The 16483-nt window shown below is 47.2% G+C and overlaps 1 protein-coding gene across 7 annotated transcripts in view; it reads right to left on the bottom strand.

Moving 5' to 3' along the window:
* Positions 1-16483, bottom strand: part of LOC140425632 (cadherin-12-like) — a 774748-nt gene that overhangs the window by 208867 nt on the left and 549398 nt on the right. For all 7 annotated transcript variants that reach the window (XM_072510140.1, XM_072510141.1, XM_072510137.1 and 4 more), the window contains one exon: positions 3679-3798. In XM_072510140.1, the coding sequence (XP_072366241.1) occupies positions 3679-3798 (120 nt within the window). The remainder of the gene's footprint in view (positions 1-3678; positions 3799-16483) is intronic.

Raw genomic sequence — 16483 nt, 5'->3', positions numbered from 1 at the left:
TATTTTCCATTGAGTTGGAAAATAATGCCAAAGTTTTCACTTCCAGGCCTATGATTAGGATTCAACGATTCTCCAAAAAGAATTTGAACCAGAACGCACAGCATTCTGACTCAGAGGCAAAAAAGTGCTGTCCCATTGAAGCAGAACTGTGCAGAATTCCAAGTTGTCGCTGAAACTGGTGCGAAAGCACTCAGAAGGAAGTTATTACTGTGATCCCCACAGAAATATGAAAATTGTTCTTGTGTGTTCTTGTGCAGATTGTAGCAGAATATTTTAAATCTATAACGTGCAGCTTCACTAATTTGTTCAGTTTATTTCTTATATTTTATTATAATCATACATATCATCTTCGAAAACACATTTTGACTTTGCAATTGAGAAATAAGTATTCAAATGACTTCAAAAATGATGTGTATAAATCAGTGACAGGTTCAGCTGAACATTGCACAAATTACTGAAGGGCATCTTACCAATGGGCTGTTTATAGGGACAAGATATCAGGCACTTGTTTTACTCTTCACTGTATGACAGCTGAATCAATCAAGACAGAGCAATTACGTTTAGAATGTGGTTACTGATTTGCTTTGAGAATCCAGGATCTTATTGGTCATCTACGAAGATGAAGCAATGGCACATTGGTAATGTCGTTAATCTCACAGTCCAGAGGTCCCAGCTACTGCTCTAGAAACATGGGTGGAGTTTAAATTCAATTACTAAATCTGAAATTATAAGCTGGTCTCAGTAAAAACCATGAAACCATTGCTGATTGTCATAAAAACGCACCAGATTCACTCATATCCTTTAGGGAAGGAAATTTGCCAACTCACCTGGTCTGGCCAGCTTCGGACACCAGACCTATAGCAATGTGGGTGACTCTTAAAGGGCCCAGCAAGCCACTCGGCAGTATCAAATTGCCAGTAAGGATGGAATTTTCTAGTCCTTCCCGTTGATGGGATCTTCCAGTCCTGCCCAAGTCGACCCCTGTTGCGGCTTTCCAGGCGGCGGAAGGGGCGGGAAATGTACATCACCATCGACTCCAGCGGGACCCGAAGATCCTGTCGGCAGTCAATTGTGAGCCGCCTTTGTCATGGGAAAACCGTTGCTAACAGCACAGTGGGTGTACCGACAACACGTGGACCACAGCGGTTCAGGAATACGACTCACCGCAACCACAATAAATGCTGGTCTAGCCAGCGATGCCCGCTTCCTGTCAATGAATTTTTAAAAATCAGATGAAATGTCACTGTTCCAGAATGTTAACCTGTCTCTCTGCAGAAGCTGTGTGCCTGTTCCGTATTTCCAGGGTGTTACTTTTTTATTTCCGATATCAATCTTTTGTGCTGTTGTAGTAATATTAGTGTTATTGTAGTAATAATGGTGCTGTTGTAGTAATAATGGTGCTGTTGTAGTAATAATGGTGTTGTTGCAGTAATAATGGTGCTGTTGTAGTAATAATGGTGCTGTTGTAGAAATGATGGTGCTGTTGTAGTAATAATGGTGTTGTTGTAGTAATAATGGTGCTGTTGTAGTAATAATGGTGTTGTTGTAGAAATGATGGTGTTGTTGTAGTAATAATGGTGTTGTTGTAGTAATAATGGTGCTGTTGTAGTAATAATGGTGTTGTAGTAATAATGGTGCTGTTATAGAAATGATGGTGCTGTTGTAGTAATAATGGTGTTGTTGTAGTAATAATGGTGTTGTAATAATAATGGTGTTGTTGTAGTAATAATGGTGCTGTTGTAGTAATAATGGTGTTGTAGTAATAATGGTACTGTTGTAGAAATGATGGTGCTGTTGTAGTAATAATGGTGTTGTTGTAGTAATAATGGTGTTGTTGGAGTAATAATGGTGCTGTTGTAGTAATAATGGTGCTGTTGTGGTAATAATGGTGCTGTTGTAGAAATGATGGTGTTGTTGTAGTAATAATGGTGTTGTTGGAGTAAAAATGGTGCTGTTGTAATAATGGTGTTTTGTTCAGGGCACAGTTTACAAAACAAATACTGTGCTTAAATTTGTTCGAAATATGGGCTGGAATTCTCCAGCTGTTGGATTCTCTTTTCCCGCGGCAGCGCTCCCCCATCTGCGGAGTTTCTGCTTTAATGGGAAATCCCTTTGACACACGGCACAGCGAGTGAGTCACATCGCCAGCCGAGAAACACATGGCTGTGGGACCGGAGAATCCCGCCCATGACAGTGAGGGAATGGGAATTCCCGGCAAAGAACATTCCTGCACTTTCTTGTCTGGGTGAGAGCCTGGGACCAGAAACTGGGGACAAAAGGTTGCAAACTAGGGTATGGAATCTCAGCCTATTATCTGACCCTCTTGCTGCATGGTCACTCTTTTAACACATCACTCAGCCTTAGGTGTCAAGGAAGGACAAAGAGCTTGGGCGGGATTCTCCCCGAACCGACGGGGCGGGCCGTACCGGCGGCGGAGTGGCGTGAACCACTCCGGTGTCGGGTCGCCCGGAAGGTGCGGAATCCTCCGCACTTTCAGGGGCTAGTCCGGCACCGCCGGGGCTGACCCGCGCCAGTCTGCGCCAAAGGGCTTGGCGCCACGGCAACCATTGCCGAAGGGTCTCCGCCGGCCGGCGCAAGTTGGCGCATGCACGGGAGCACCAGCATGTACTGGCGTCATCCCAGCGCATGCGCAGGGGGGGTTCTTCCCCGCGCCGACCATGGCGGACCGTTACAGCGGCCGGCGTGGAGGGAAAGAGTGCCCCCATGCCACAGGCCCACCAGCGGATCGCGGGCCAGGCCACTGTGGCGCCCCCCCTCCCCCCCGGGGCCAGATCCCCTGCCCCCCCCCCCCAAGGACTCCACAGGCCGCCTGCAGAGCCAAGTCCCGCCGGTACGGACCTGGTTTGATTTACGCCGGCGGGACCAGCCGAAACGTGCGGCCACCTGGCCCATCACGGGCTGGAGAATCTCCGGGGGGGGGGGCTGCTGCAAACGGTCCCGACTGGCGCAACGCGATTCCCGCCCGTGCCGAAAAACCACCGCCGGAGAATCCGGCAGCTGGCGTCGTGGCGAGATTCACGCTGCCCCCTGCCGATTCTCCGGCCCGGCAGGGTATTGGAGAATCCCGCTCCTTGTGTTTCTATAACACCCTTCATCATCTCAGATCATCCAACTTCCTTTCTGCCAATGAAGTGATTTCGAAATGCTCCCTTTCGCTTTTTTTGTTGATGAGCATTTAAATACACGGTACCTTAATGCTTCGTGCAGCCACAGATGGGGCCATCTTAGGGGGAACATCGGTAGCCACTGTCGATGTAAGAAATAGAGCTGCCAATTTGCGCACAGCAAACTTCTACAAATAGTAATGTCGCAATGATCCAGTTCAACTGTTTTAGTGATGCTGATTGAAATATTGGCCAGGACACAAGAGGGGACTGCTCTGTCTCGTTCAAAATAGTGCAGTGGTATCTTTTAAGCCCACTCGAGAGAGTAACGGGGCCTTAGTTGAATCCAAACATTGACACCTCCACCACAATAGTAATCCCCCAGTACAAGGGTGGAGTTTCAGCCTGGAGTTGGTGCTCAAGTTTCTCAGTGCGATTTGAGCTCACATTCTGACAAGAGAACTTCCCCCTCAGAGCCACGGCTAGGAAAATTTACAAATTGTTGCTTGAATGTAAAAAATAAATTATCCATTTTGGAAAGAAAACCAATTACCTGTTTTGGGATCCACAGAAAAGTATGGCTGTCCCTGCAGGATACTGTACACCACCCTGGCACTGTTTCCATATGTCGGGTCATCAGCATCTGTTGCTGTTATCTGAAGCACAAAGGAACCTACAAAAAAAACAATAAATATTCCAACAGGTTAGTCCTTTATGTTCTCTGAATATATCTGTAACGTTTGGAGAAATACAAGAGCAATCCTTCATGACTGATAAGCAAATAAATATAGAACCAATAGGAGAGGTTTAATATCAAATCCCAATTAAAGGCTTCTCTCATTTATCACGAAGAGTACGATGATGAGGAGATGGTTCTTCGTCGCGAAGCATTGAGCACCACGCAGAGACTGGTGAGCACTATTCCCAAGCCCAGAACACTATCAAAGTAACCTGCGTTAGTTGAAAGGCTGTTTCACGAGTTAGTTATGTGACAGCATTGATGCAATGAAGCAGAAGCAGGAAGAATGGCCAGAAGATGGCCTCACCAGTCAAAGCTTATGTCTTCTTTGCATGAGAAGCACCATATTCACAACTTCTATAGAGGACACCACCAAGTCACACACAGTGGAAGGAGAGTCCTTGTGCTGGGGACCAGCAGCTGGGATACTTTAAAGAGAACTGAGGTCCAGATAACAACCCGGAAATAACGGCTGCTACCAAACAAACACGATTCTAGTCCTGTGCTGGAATAGGAACATAGTAATTGGTTGCGGCCAATCAAGTCCTCAGGCCTGTTTCACCGTTCAGTGAGATCATCATGATTGCATAGTGGTATCCTAACTCCATCGACCTGTGCTGTGTATCCTGTGTAAACCTGCCTTGGCACCATATCCTTTACTGCTCTGCTTGAGCAAAAAATCTATTAATCTTACGTTCAATATGATATATTGAGCTAACAATGTTCTGTGGCGGGGGGTGCGGGGGGGGGGGGGGGATTGCACACTTCTGCTCTATTTTATATGAATAGGTGATTTCTAGCTTCCCTCTTGATTGACCTCTCTCCTATTTTCAGATTATGCCTCCTCGTCCTAGACACTTGCACCAGCAGAAAATAAAAGTCTCTATCTTATCAATCCCTTTCAAAATAGAAAAGACTTCAATCAAATCACCCCTTTACCTTTTATATTCCAGACACAAGTACGGCTAATGGAATCTCTCCTCGTAATCTAAGCCCTGGTTACATTCTGCTGAACCTTCGCCACACTCCCTCCATATATTCTTTCTAAGGGGTGCTGCCCAGAACTGGAGAGATGAGGTTTAACCAGGGCTTTGTACAGCTGCAGGATTATGTCTTGAAAGTATTAACCCTGTGCATGAATAACAGCAAAAGTTGGGTAAGGGCTGATACTTGCTGCAGTGAGAAGTAGTTGATAAAACACATGGAGATGAACACTAAATAACATGTGATTGTGTGTGTGCTGCAGTGGGATACAGGGCTGAGTTCTCCAGTTCCCCAGCTGCATGTTTTGTGGTGTCAGGCTGTTCGCTGACGGAATTTCCCATTGAAACTAGCCCAGGCTGCTGCGAATTCCGCTGGCAGCGGTCGCTGACTTCTGGAAAAGTGACTCCCGAGCACCGCAGAATTCTGGCCATATTCTTAAACATGTATCCAGCTACATACCAGCCCCAAACATGAGTGTTCTCCCAAATGGCTGGTTTACAGTGGGAAAAATGTTTTTGTTTTATTCTCATACATTTCAACTACGGTCCAGCTAAATTTCTATCTCAATTTTAGGATTATTGCATGCTTGGTTTACAGATTTTAAATACTGCAGAATGGGTTCCAGCTAATATTCCCTAATGTGCTGCCCAGCTGCAATTATCGTACATCATGGTCCAGAGCTAGGTAACTCTTAGTTCCAAAGTGAATAATTGATTGTAATTGTACTTGGCGCAATGCTGAACCCACTTGAAGGGAGTCGTCCTGCTCCAGGGAATCCCCTAACCGTCCTCCTCAGGAATCAGTTTGGAATGTGATTCAGAATGCATGAGGACATCAGCTTCAATGAACTGCAATGTCAAAGTTCTAATGGAAACGTGCCTCAGGATGTCCTGCACCCCTGATTTTACTTTCAATTTAACCAATGACAAAGGGAGGCAACATTAAATTCTGATTGGGTGCAACTGAAAAAGAAATAATTGTAAACTAACAGAAATAAAAAATATATAAACTGGAATCCGATATTATATAAACAGTCAGATGTGTTAAACTAACCGAATGGCATTCCACTCAATGTGGCTCACATCTAAAGTTTGTTTTTGAGCATTTAGCTCCAAGATGCACTACAGAGTAGATCATGCAAAGAATGATGTAGTATCACTAACAATCAGAGATAGTTATAAACTATTAATATCTATAATTTAAGTGGCAGAATTATTGGACTGAAGTTAAATGGGAATAAAATTGGGATAATGAGATATGCTTCATGCGAATGAAAGATATGAGTGCGACTTGATGGTCGCTCATCCGCGAGAACAGAATTGTATGCTCACAGGACTGTGAAGCGCACGAGCAGAAGATTAAGTCATTGACAGAAAGAAAAATAATAACCAAACTGTGAAAAAAGTGAGAATGCGATTGAGCTGAGTGCTGGCAGAATGGGAGGAACATGGCATCATAAGGCCCAGGAGCTCGTCCTGCCATTTAATGAGATTGTTGCTGATCTGTGGCCTAACCCGTTGGTCTCTGCTCCATATGCCTCAAAATCTTGAGCGAACAAAAGTCACGCAAGCTGAGATTTAAAATTAAGAGATGGTCCCAGCACCAATAGGTCCAAATTTCTGCCACTGTTTGTGCAGACGTTTACTTCTAATTTCACTTCTAAAATGTCTTGTCTCTAATTTTTGGACAGAGGCACATTGGACACAGGCACAGACTCCCCGATCATAAGACCATAAGACCTAGGAGCGGAAGTAAGGTCATTCGGCCCATCGAGTCCACTCCACCATTCAATCATGGCTGATTTCAACTCCATTTACCCGCTCTCTCTCCAGAGCCCTTAATTCCTCGAGAAATCAAGAATTTATCAACTTCTGTCTTAAAGACACTCAACGTCCCGGCCTCCACCGCCCTCTGTGGCAATGAATTCCACAGACCCACCACTCTCTGGCTGAAGAAATTTCTCCTCATCTCTGTTCTAAAGTGACTCCCTTTTATTCTAAGGCTGTGCCCCCGGGTCCTAGTCTCCCCTGCTAATGGAAACAACTTCCCTACGTCCACCCTATCTAAGCCATTCATTATCTTGTAAGTTTCTATTAGATCTCCCCTCAACCTCCTAAACTCCAATGAATATAATCCCAGGATCCTCAGACGTTCATCGTATGTTAGGCCGACCATTCCTGGGATCATCCGTGGGAATCTCCGTGAATCAGTGGAAATAATGGGCGAAATTCTCCATTTGGGAGACTAAGGGCTGGATTCTTTGGCCTCGCCCGCCATGGATGGGATGTGGACCACATAAAGGTCTGTTGACCTCGGGCGGGCACGACCGAAGAATCCCACCTACGTGTTGATGCCGGGACTGAATTGGGAGTAGACTGAAGAGTGCCAACACCTGGTGGGGTCTTGATTGAGCTTGGCCCTCAGCACGGGTATGAGGGGCGGCCTGGGTGAGCTCCGACAGTTTTCAAAGATTTTGCAGTGTGTGTTTAGCCTCCCGCTCACCCCCCCCCCTCTCTCTCTGCAGCTGTGGTGACAGTCCACGTTTGAAAATACTTGCAGTAATTCACGCCTGCGAGAGATCAGCCTGGCGGGTGGGGCGGGGGGGGGGGGGGGGGGGGTGGGGGGGGAGGGGGGGGGGATGAAGTGGCCAAAGCCGGTTTTGCATGCCGCCATCGGCGCAGGGTGCAAACCTGTAACCACCACCAGCGAGTTGCCAGTGCATGGCGCCTGAATCACTGGCACTGGCACTGGGCGAGGACCTGGATTTTGGCCGGATGCCCGATTCTCTGCCCGATCGTGATTCACATTTACGGCGGACAAGTTTGGCCGGTTTCTCCCAATCTGCCGGACCAATTACCCATTGAAAACTTCAGTCAAACGTCCCTTAACTTTCTAAATTCCAGCGAAAATCACATTAGTTTGTTTAATCTTTCCTTGTAGCTTAAGACCTAGGTATCATTTTGGCAAATCTCTGCTGCACTTACTTTAAGATCAATAAATATGTGCTTCCTAAGGTGTGTTTGACCCTGGAATCGATGTTCATTGGACTATGCATGAAATTCCGTGGTGCATTTATTCCACTGAATGCTTCGGTAAGGATCTGAAGCACTGCTGGCAAAGGTAACAGAGGAACAGAGGAATCTAGTGGCAGGTCACAGGCCTAAAGAAAAAGCTGCCCCGGACACTTTTCACTTTGCCGTGCATCGAGTAGGTGGCAGGTGTGCTGATTAGCGAGCTTTCTGCTATCCTCAGCAAGAGACTGGGCTTGTTTTGGTGGCGTTGAGTCACCATTGTAACACTGCTGAACAACTCCCACTGGCCGTGTGTTGATCAAGCGAGGGACCAGCAAACTGGCAAATCCTTTGTGGGGCAAGCTGGAGGCCTGGAGTTAGAAATGACAGAATGTGATCATGGAGGAGGCACAGGAGGCAGGAAGAGTTTTGCTGGGGCAAGGCAAACATTTATGAATATTCTTCATGGCCTCGTGAAAATCAGTGTTCATGGATGTTTTGCTGCTTTTGAGCTTTGCAGAGTATGCTCATTATCTAAGCGTTATGTCATGCAAGAGTCCCCTTAAGAAATGGGTGTTAATCAAATAGCTGCAGTGATGTCAGTGTGGGGTGGAGTTGAGCTGTGACTCTGCTTTTCCTTTCGTTTTGAGCAAAAAGCTGGTGTGTGTCTGTGTGTTTTAGTTTTGCTTTCATAGTTGAAGAATCTGCAGTCACAGCAAGAAGGTGCATTGATCTCTCTCTCTGCAATCTAAAGACTGTCGCCAGATCATTTGAGGATTTCAAAGTAATACCTCTTTCTGTAGAGAATTAAAACCTGCTGTCTTTCAGTAAAAAGGGTCTTTTGGACTTATGGACGTTGTTAGGAAAGTTATGAAGGGTTACTTATAGAATATTGTATCTGTGGGGATTAATGGTGTTGATGGTTGTTGATATGTCTACTGTGTGTTCATAAAGTCTTAACTGGATTCATATTTAAACATGGTTTTGTTTTAAAAGTACTTTACATCTCTGTTGCACCACACCTGTAAAGTGGGCCGTTGTGCTCCCCATAACCACACTCTATTAAAAGTCGTGGGTCAGTTGAACTCCATGATATACCTTGGGAGTTTTCTAAACCCTGGCCCATAACAGTTACATCTGTGTCCTACAGATGACACTGAGCTTTGACTAGCCTATCACACTCTGTTCCTCAGTTGATCCAGTTGGGATTCTGGCCACCCATTTCCATGATAGGTGTGATGGACCTGCTGCGGGAGCCCATCTCCAAGTTCAGCGTTACAATTCCAAGGAATACAAACTCCCTGTCCAGTGTTGGCCAGGATCATTGGCCCCATTTCAATACAAATTGGTTCATTTAATTATATTTGAAAGATAGCAGTGAGTGTAATACAAAGTCTAAAGTGAGAGAGCTGAAGCACAAACACTGAGCACAAACTAATTTTCAACTCGCCGGGTAGCACTCTCATCCCTGCACTAAAACCCTGGCTGAGGTTTGCATATCTTTGATAGCGAGCTGGAAACCATGCTGTTGTAAACTAATGAACACTTACTGACGATTTACAGAGACCACTAGCAGGGTTCCATGAGACCCTTCTCCACTCAAGTTCCGATATGTGATCTGGCATCACTGATGATGCACTCTAGCTATTAGCATACTAATTATTCATCTTTTATATTAGTGTCTGCATCCGAAAGGTCTGGATTTGTCCCCCTTTCTGGGCACCTGGAGAAGCATTTTCTGTTTTGGGTCAGGATCAAATGTGGTTCCTGATCTCACAACTAGATGCGAGCAGTCATTTTGGCAGGATTGGCCAATGGTTGCTCTTGAAGGCACCTTTGCCATCCAATTAGGAATCTTAAAGCTGGCGAGCCAATAGGAGATTTTCCAGCATAGCCGGAAATGTGGCCGCGGTTCACAGCAGAGGGGAGAGAAGGTCCTGCAGATCGACAAGAAAATTCCAGTCAGTTTCTGATCAATGGCCTTAATTGGCCTTTTAATTATCCTAACAACCCACCCCAGTGATCAGGACAGTGATGGGGTATCAGTAAGCTTGTCAGGAAATTCCACTCCCCTATTCTATTCCCACCCCCTGTATTCGGACCAAAGTCTTGCCCCTGTACATAAAAATCTAGGTTCACACTCCAGTGCGCTGCTGAGGGAGTACCACAGTGTTTAATGTGCTGATTTTTGGAGCAGATGTTACACGGACTTTGTCTACCCTCTCTGTTAGACATCAAAGATCCCCCAGCACTATTTCATGAAAAGGCTGGGAAATTATCCCCAGGGTCTGGGTTAATATTTACACTTTAGAACACGTATCACTAAATATAGGGTTATCTGTTCGTCATGGGGATGTTGCACTGGGAAGTGTAGTTTTGTATGGAAATGGAAACCAAGTGATTTACAATGTCATTTTACCGTCCGTTGATCAGAAGGTGTAATTGCTCTGGAGCCTATGTGGGTGTGGAGGGAATTGGACTGAATAAAATTATAGTGGCAGATATGAGAAGTGTTTATTCGCGACCAACAACTTTGGACAATTCCTTTCTTCCTGCCTGACTAAATTTGGAATAAAAACAATTCCAGATGGAACATATGATTTGAAATATCTGACTGCAACAATACTTTTCAACCCATTACACTCGGAGCATGTGTTTTCCTCAGAAACGTGCCTTTAATGAAGGCAAGTGTCTTTGTGAAATGCAGACTGAATATCAATTAGATAAAAACTGTGTGACAACTTCATTAACAAATAATAAACATGTCAATGTTACTATGGTCTAAACGGCCGACCGTTTCAAATAGCGTCAGATTTTATCTGCAGCGGTTATTTAATGATTCCGTGTGTTGCCTTAATGTCCGCTGCATTAAACTGTGAAAATTGGCCTAATTGGAATAAAACAAATATTGGATCACCAGCTTATATTTCATGACCATATTTTCACAAGAGTTTGGAAATCTAAGTTCCATCACTATCAAACCATCTTTAATAAGTTTACTTTGTTATTTCAAAGAGAAGTACGGGAGTGATCCCAAAGGTCTTGGCCAATATTTATCCATTAACTAAGCACACACAAACTAATTATCTGGTTATTATCACGTTGTGTCTGGGAGCTTGCTTTGTATAAAATGGCTGCTGCATCTCCTATATCACAACAGTGATTATGTTTCAAAACTACATCAACAGCGGCAAGGTGCTGGGACATTCAGTGACCGTGGAAGGCACGATATGAATCCAAGCCTTTCTTTCCTTTAGATGTGAAACAGTCAAGTCTTTGGCTTATCCAATGTTTTCTGATCAATTACACGCCAGTGCATGAAATTAACTTTGTACATCCTGACCGATGTTACTTTTTGGTTATTCCTTCATGGGACATGGCTAGGCCAGCATTTATTGTCCATTTCTAATTGTCCTTGAGAAGGTGGCGGTGAGCTGTGTCGCCATCTAAAATGGCCACCTGCAAAGGACCATGGGAATTGTGGTCAACTTGGACACAGACAAGTACACAGCCTCTGTGTATTGTGCAAAGAAACCAGACCTGACCAAAACTTGCAACCGCTAAAAGTCAATCACCATTTCCCCCAGGACAATAGAGTTTGAATCAAGGAACTACAACAGTAGCAGACTAACCAGCGCCACTTCCCCTTATTTGGAAAGGCCTACGTGCCTCGGACAATGATAGCTAGGACCCGCCCAGCCACCGAGGTATCTGCCCTAATTGGCCAGGATCAATGAGGGTGATCGAAACCCTATCGGTCCATTGGATCTGGAGTTAGGACCGCCCAAAAGGCCGCGAAAGAGAAGCAGGATAAGAAGCCCTGCGCACAAGGGATTGGCCTCTTTTGGTCCGGCCTGTGTGCGACCAATTGCAGCGTATCAACCAGCCAAGTTCAAGGACCCGCGATCGCTACCTGAAGGACGAGCCCAGCCGAGACGAACCTCATGACTTCCAACTGACCCACGTGGACACAGATAAAGGCCTTATCTCCCGCACAGAGCCGGTCACCCCGAAGTTAAGTAAAGGTTTAGTTTAGTGCGTAGCCGCGTGAATCATTGCATATAGAACAAGTGTGTTTGTTAATAAACTGTCTTTTGGACTAATTTACTGGTTGTGTGGTCATTCGGTCAATATAAGAAACAGCTTGTGGTTCACATAGAAATAAAGAAGTCAACAGCTGCCTTCTTGAACCGGTGCCGTCACTGTGGTGTAGGTACACCAACAGTGCAGTTAGGAGCGATTTCCAGATTTGAGCTGTGGTAGTCTGTGTAGAGGTATTAGGGTGCCTGGTAATGCTGGAACACCATTGGTAGATATTGTATGTTTCCTATTGGTCAAGCTGTATGGTAGCTCCGCCCTGCAAGGTGGGGTATAAGAGCAGTGCCGCCCCAGCAGCCTTCTTTCTGTACCTGAGCTGCTGGGGAAAACATCTATCTTATTAAAGCCTTCAGTTGGACTACAACCTCGTTTTAGTGGTCATTGATCGTGCACCAATTTAATAAGCTAGATTTAAAAGGATGGAGCTCCGAATCAAGCCGGAGTGTCTGCAACTCAGCCCCCACACGGCAAACTCAGCGGCAATCTTCAAGCACTGGCTGGCGTGTTTTAAAGGTTATGTCGGAACGGCCGAAAACACACCCACGGGAGAACAGAAATTGCAAGTCCTGCACTCGAGGGTGAGCCCGGAAATTTACACCCTCATCGAGGACGCGGACGACTTCGATGCAGCAATAGAGCTGCTAAAAGAACATTATATCCACCCAGTAAACCAGGTCTACGGCCGACATCTGCTAGCAACGAGGCAACAAATCCCTGGGGAATCGCTGGAAGAATTCTACAGTGCGCTCCTGGTGTTGGGGAGAAACTGCAGCTGCCCGCAGGTTTCGGCGAACGACCACACAGAACTCTTGATCCGGGACGCTTTCATGGCAGGTATGCTGTCCTCCCAAATCCGCCAACGATTGTTGGAAAAAGACACCCTAGGCCTCAAGGAGCACGGGCCCTTGCATGCTCCCTGGATGTGGCCTCCCGAAACACCCGGGCTTACGTTCCCGACCGCGCGGCAGCCCCCTGGACAGCGTGAAACCCCTCCGCACCCGACTCCGAGACATCCCCCATCCCCCCACAAGCTTGTGCTGCAAAGCGGCCTGGCAACCCCAGGGGGCCCCGCTGCTACGTGTGCGGGCAGGCCAAGCACCCCCGGCAGCGCTGCCCGGCCCGCGCATCCACCTGCAAGGGATGCGGTGAAAAGGGCCACTTCGTGGTGGTATGCCAGGCCCGTGCGGTCGCCGCGATCTCCGGCGGCGAATGCGGACCGCCACCACAAACCTCTCCACGGTCCTTGTGCGGCCAGCCAGCACCGCCATCTTCCTCCTCCAGGGCCACGTGCGGCACCCGGGCGCCGCCATCTTGTCCTGCGGACGCCACGTTCGATGGATGGGCGCCGCCATTTTGTGCACCCTAGCCATGTGCGACCAATGGGAGCCGCCATCTTGGATGGACTCCCAGGAACCCAGCTCGGCTGACCGCACACTACCCGAAGAGAATACTCAACTGATGCGATTAGACTTGGTGACCCTGGACCAGTCCCGGCCTCGAACACTCTCAACTGCTACAACAACAGTACTAATCAACTGGCACGGGACGTCCTGCTTAATCGACTCTGGGAGCACGGAGAGCTTCATACACCCCGAAACGGTAAGGCGCTGTTCTCTCCTCGTCCACCCCGTGAATCAAAAAATCTCCCTGGCCTCCAGTTCCCCATCAGTAGAGATAAAGGGATTTTGTGTAGCAAACCTCACGGTCCAGGGAAGGGAGTTTAAAAATTACCGGCTCTACGGCCTTCCCCACCTCTGCGCGGCCACACTCCTAGGTTTAGACTTCCAGTGTAATCTCCAAAGTCTAACTTTCAAATTCACCAGCCCTATACCCCCCTCACTGTCTGCAGCCTCGCGACCCTCAGGGTCGATCTGCCTTCCCTGTTTGCGAACGTCACCCCGCAGTGCGCCTACGTGGCGTACCCCGATGGCCGACAAGATACAGTCTCCCTACGAGACCTGGTGCTCGCCGGATCCCCACGCACACCCCAGCCACCAGTCCCACCCTCCCTCCCACCAGTGCACCTTACAGGAGGATCGGTCCTTCCGCCGGCCCCGTCTAGGCCCCCCCACCCACCGACGCACCCCGCAGACACTCCCTTCCCAGGTCAACCGTTTTCCCCACCATCGCCGTCTTGGGGTGTTGAAGCTGCCACAGAGATCGAGGCCACGCTCCCGAAGTCACAGACGCCCGAGGCTCCTCCGGCGTCACCACCAAAGCTTTGACGATCACAGAGGACGACCAGGGCCCCCGATCGACTGATTGCTTCATTTTAAAGTGTATATAGTTAATTGTGAATCTGTAAATAGTTACAAAACGCTGTACGGCGGTATTACGGTACCTCCATAACTATAATTTCTACCACGTTACCATGTTGTAATATCAAGCCACCATCCCCGCCGGACTCTTTTTTAACAGGTGGTGAATGTGGTAGTCTGTGTAGAGGTATTACGGTACCTGGTAATGCTGGAACACCATTGGTAGATATTGTATGTTTCCTATTGGTCAAGCTGTACGGTAGCTCCGCCCTGTTAGGTGGGGTATAAGAGCCCGTGCCGCCCCAGCAGCCCTCATTCTGTACCTGAGCTGCTGGGGGAAGCATCTAACTTATTAAAGCCTTCAGCTGGACTACAACTTCGCTTTAGTGGTCATTGATCATGCATCATGGGCCAAGTGACAGTGAAAGAACAGTGATATGGTTCCAGGTCAGTATGATGAGTGGCCTGGACAGGAACTCTCTGCTGCTCTTGTCCTTCTTGATGGTAGGAGCCTCGAGATTGGGCAGTGCTGTCCAAGGAATCTTGGTGAGTTTCTAAAGTGCATCTTGTAGATGGTACACATGGCTGCTACTGTGTATCAGTGGTGAAGGGAGTATTCCATCAAACTCCCAACTTATGACAGGCTTTGGGGCGTCAGGAGGTTATTTATTCACCACAGTATTCCTAGTCTCTGACCTGCACTTGTAGCCACAGTATTTATCTGGCTAGTCCAGTTCAGTTTCTGGTCAATGATAACCCCCAGCATGTTGATAGTGGGGGATTCAGCGATGATAATGTCATTGATTTTCAAGCGCAATGGTTAGATCCTCTCTTATTGGCGATGTGACTTGTGTGGCATGAATGTAACTTGCCACTTGTCAGCCGAAGCAGAGATATTGTCCAGGTCTTGCTGGATTTGGACATGAACTGCTTCATTATCTGTGGAGTCGCGAATGGTGCTGAACATTGTGCAGTCGCCCGCAAACATCCCCACTTCGGACCTTATGATGAAAGGAAGGTCATTGATGTCGCAACTGAAGATGGTTGGGCCGAGGACACTACCCTGAGGAACTCCTGCAGTGATGGTCTGGAACTGTGATGATTAGCCTCCAACCTCCACCAACCATCTTCCTTTGTGTTGGATGGGACTTCGATTAGTGGAGAGCTTTCCCTCTGATTCCCATTGACTTCAGTTTTGCTTGGGTTCCTTAATGCCATACTCAGTCAAATGCTGCCTAAATGTCAATCTCACCTCAGGGCGTTCAGATCTCTTGTCCATGTTTGAACCAAGGCCATAGTGAGGTCAGGAACTGAGTGGCCCTAGCGGAATCTAAACTGAATGTCAGTGAGCAGGTTAAGCAATACTTGAAAGCCCCTTCCATCACTAAACTAACAATTGAGTGTAAGCTAATGTGGTGGTAACTGTCCGGGTTGGGTTTGTCCTGTTTTTTGTGTGCAGGCCATATCTGGTGATTGTCCACATTGCCAGGTAAATACCACTATTGTCGCTCTACTGGAACAGCTTGGCTAGGGGTGCAGCAAAATCCGGAACACAAGTCTTCAGTACTATTTCCATTATATTGTCAGGGACCATAGCCTTTTGTCGTATCCAGTGTCTCATCAGTTCATTGATATCATGTGGAGTGAATCAAATTGGCTGAGTCTGGACTCTGTGAGGCTGGGGACGCCCAGAGGAAGCCAGGTTGGATCATACACTCAGCACTTCTGGCTGAAGATTGCTGCGAATGCTTCAGCCTTGTCTTTCGTACTGATGCGCTGGGCTCCTCCATCATTGATTTCAAACCGACCGAGCAAATCAAGATGGAATCACCTTGAGATGCTGTGGGCCAGCAGCAGAATTGTATCCAACCACAATCAGTAACCTCATGGCTTGTCATATCCCCCACTCCCCCATTACCCCTAAGCCATGGATCAACCCTGGTTCAATGATGAGTACAGGAGGGCATGCCAGGAGCAACACCAGGCAAACCTAAAAATGAGGCGCCATCATTGAGGATGGGGATATTTATGCCGCCTTCTCTTCCAGTGAGTTTTTTCAATTATCCACCACGATTCACAGCTGGATGTCGCAGCACTGCAGAGCTTAGATCTGATCTGTTGATTGTGGAATCGCTTCGCTCTGTCTATTACTTCTTGCTTCTGCTGTTTGGCACTCAGGTGGTCCTCTGTTGTAGCTTCACCAGGTTGGCACCTCATACTTAGGTTTCCCTGGTCATTTCCAGTGCCTAGATTAGTGCCGGGTGTTCC

This window comes from Scyliorhinus torazame, chromosome 6 (assembly GCF_047496885.1).
Source record: "Scyliorhinus torazame isolate Kashiwa2021f chromosome 6, sScyTor2.1, whole genome shotgun sequence".
NCBI classification, from domain to species: Eukaryota; Metazoa; Chordata; class Chondrichthyes; order Carcharhiniformes; family Scyliorhinidae; genus Scyliorhinus; species Scyliorhinus torazame.
Note: the sequence above shows the minus strand (reverse complement) of the source record. Positions and strands in the feature narration are given on the sequence as shown.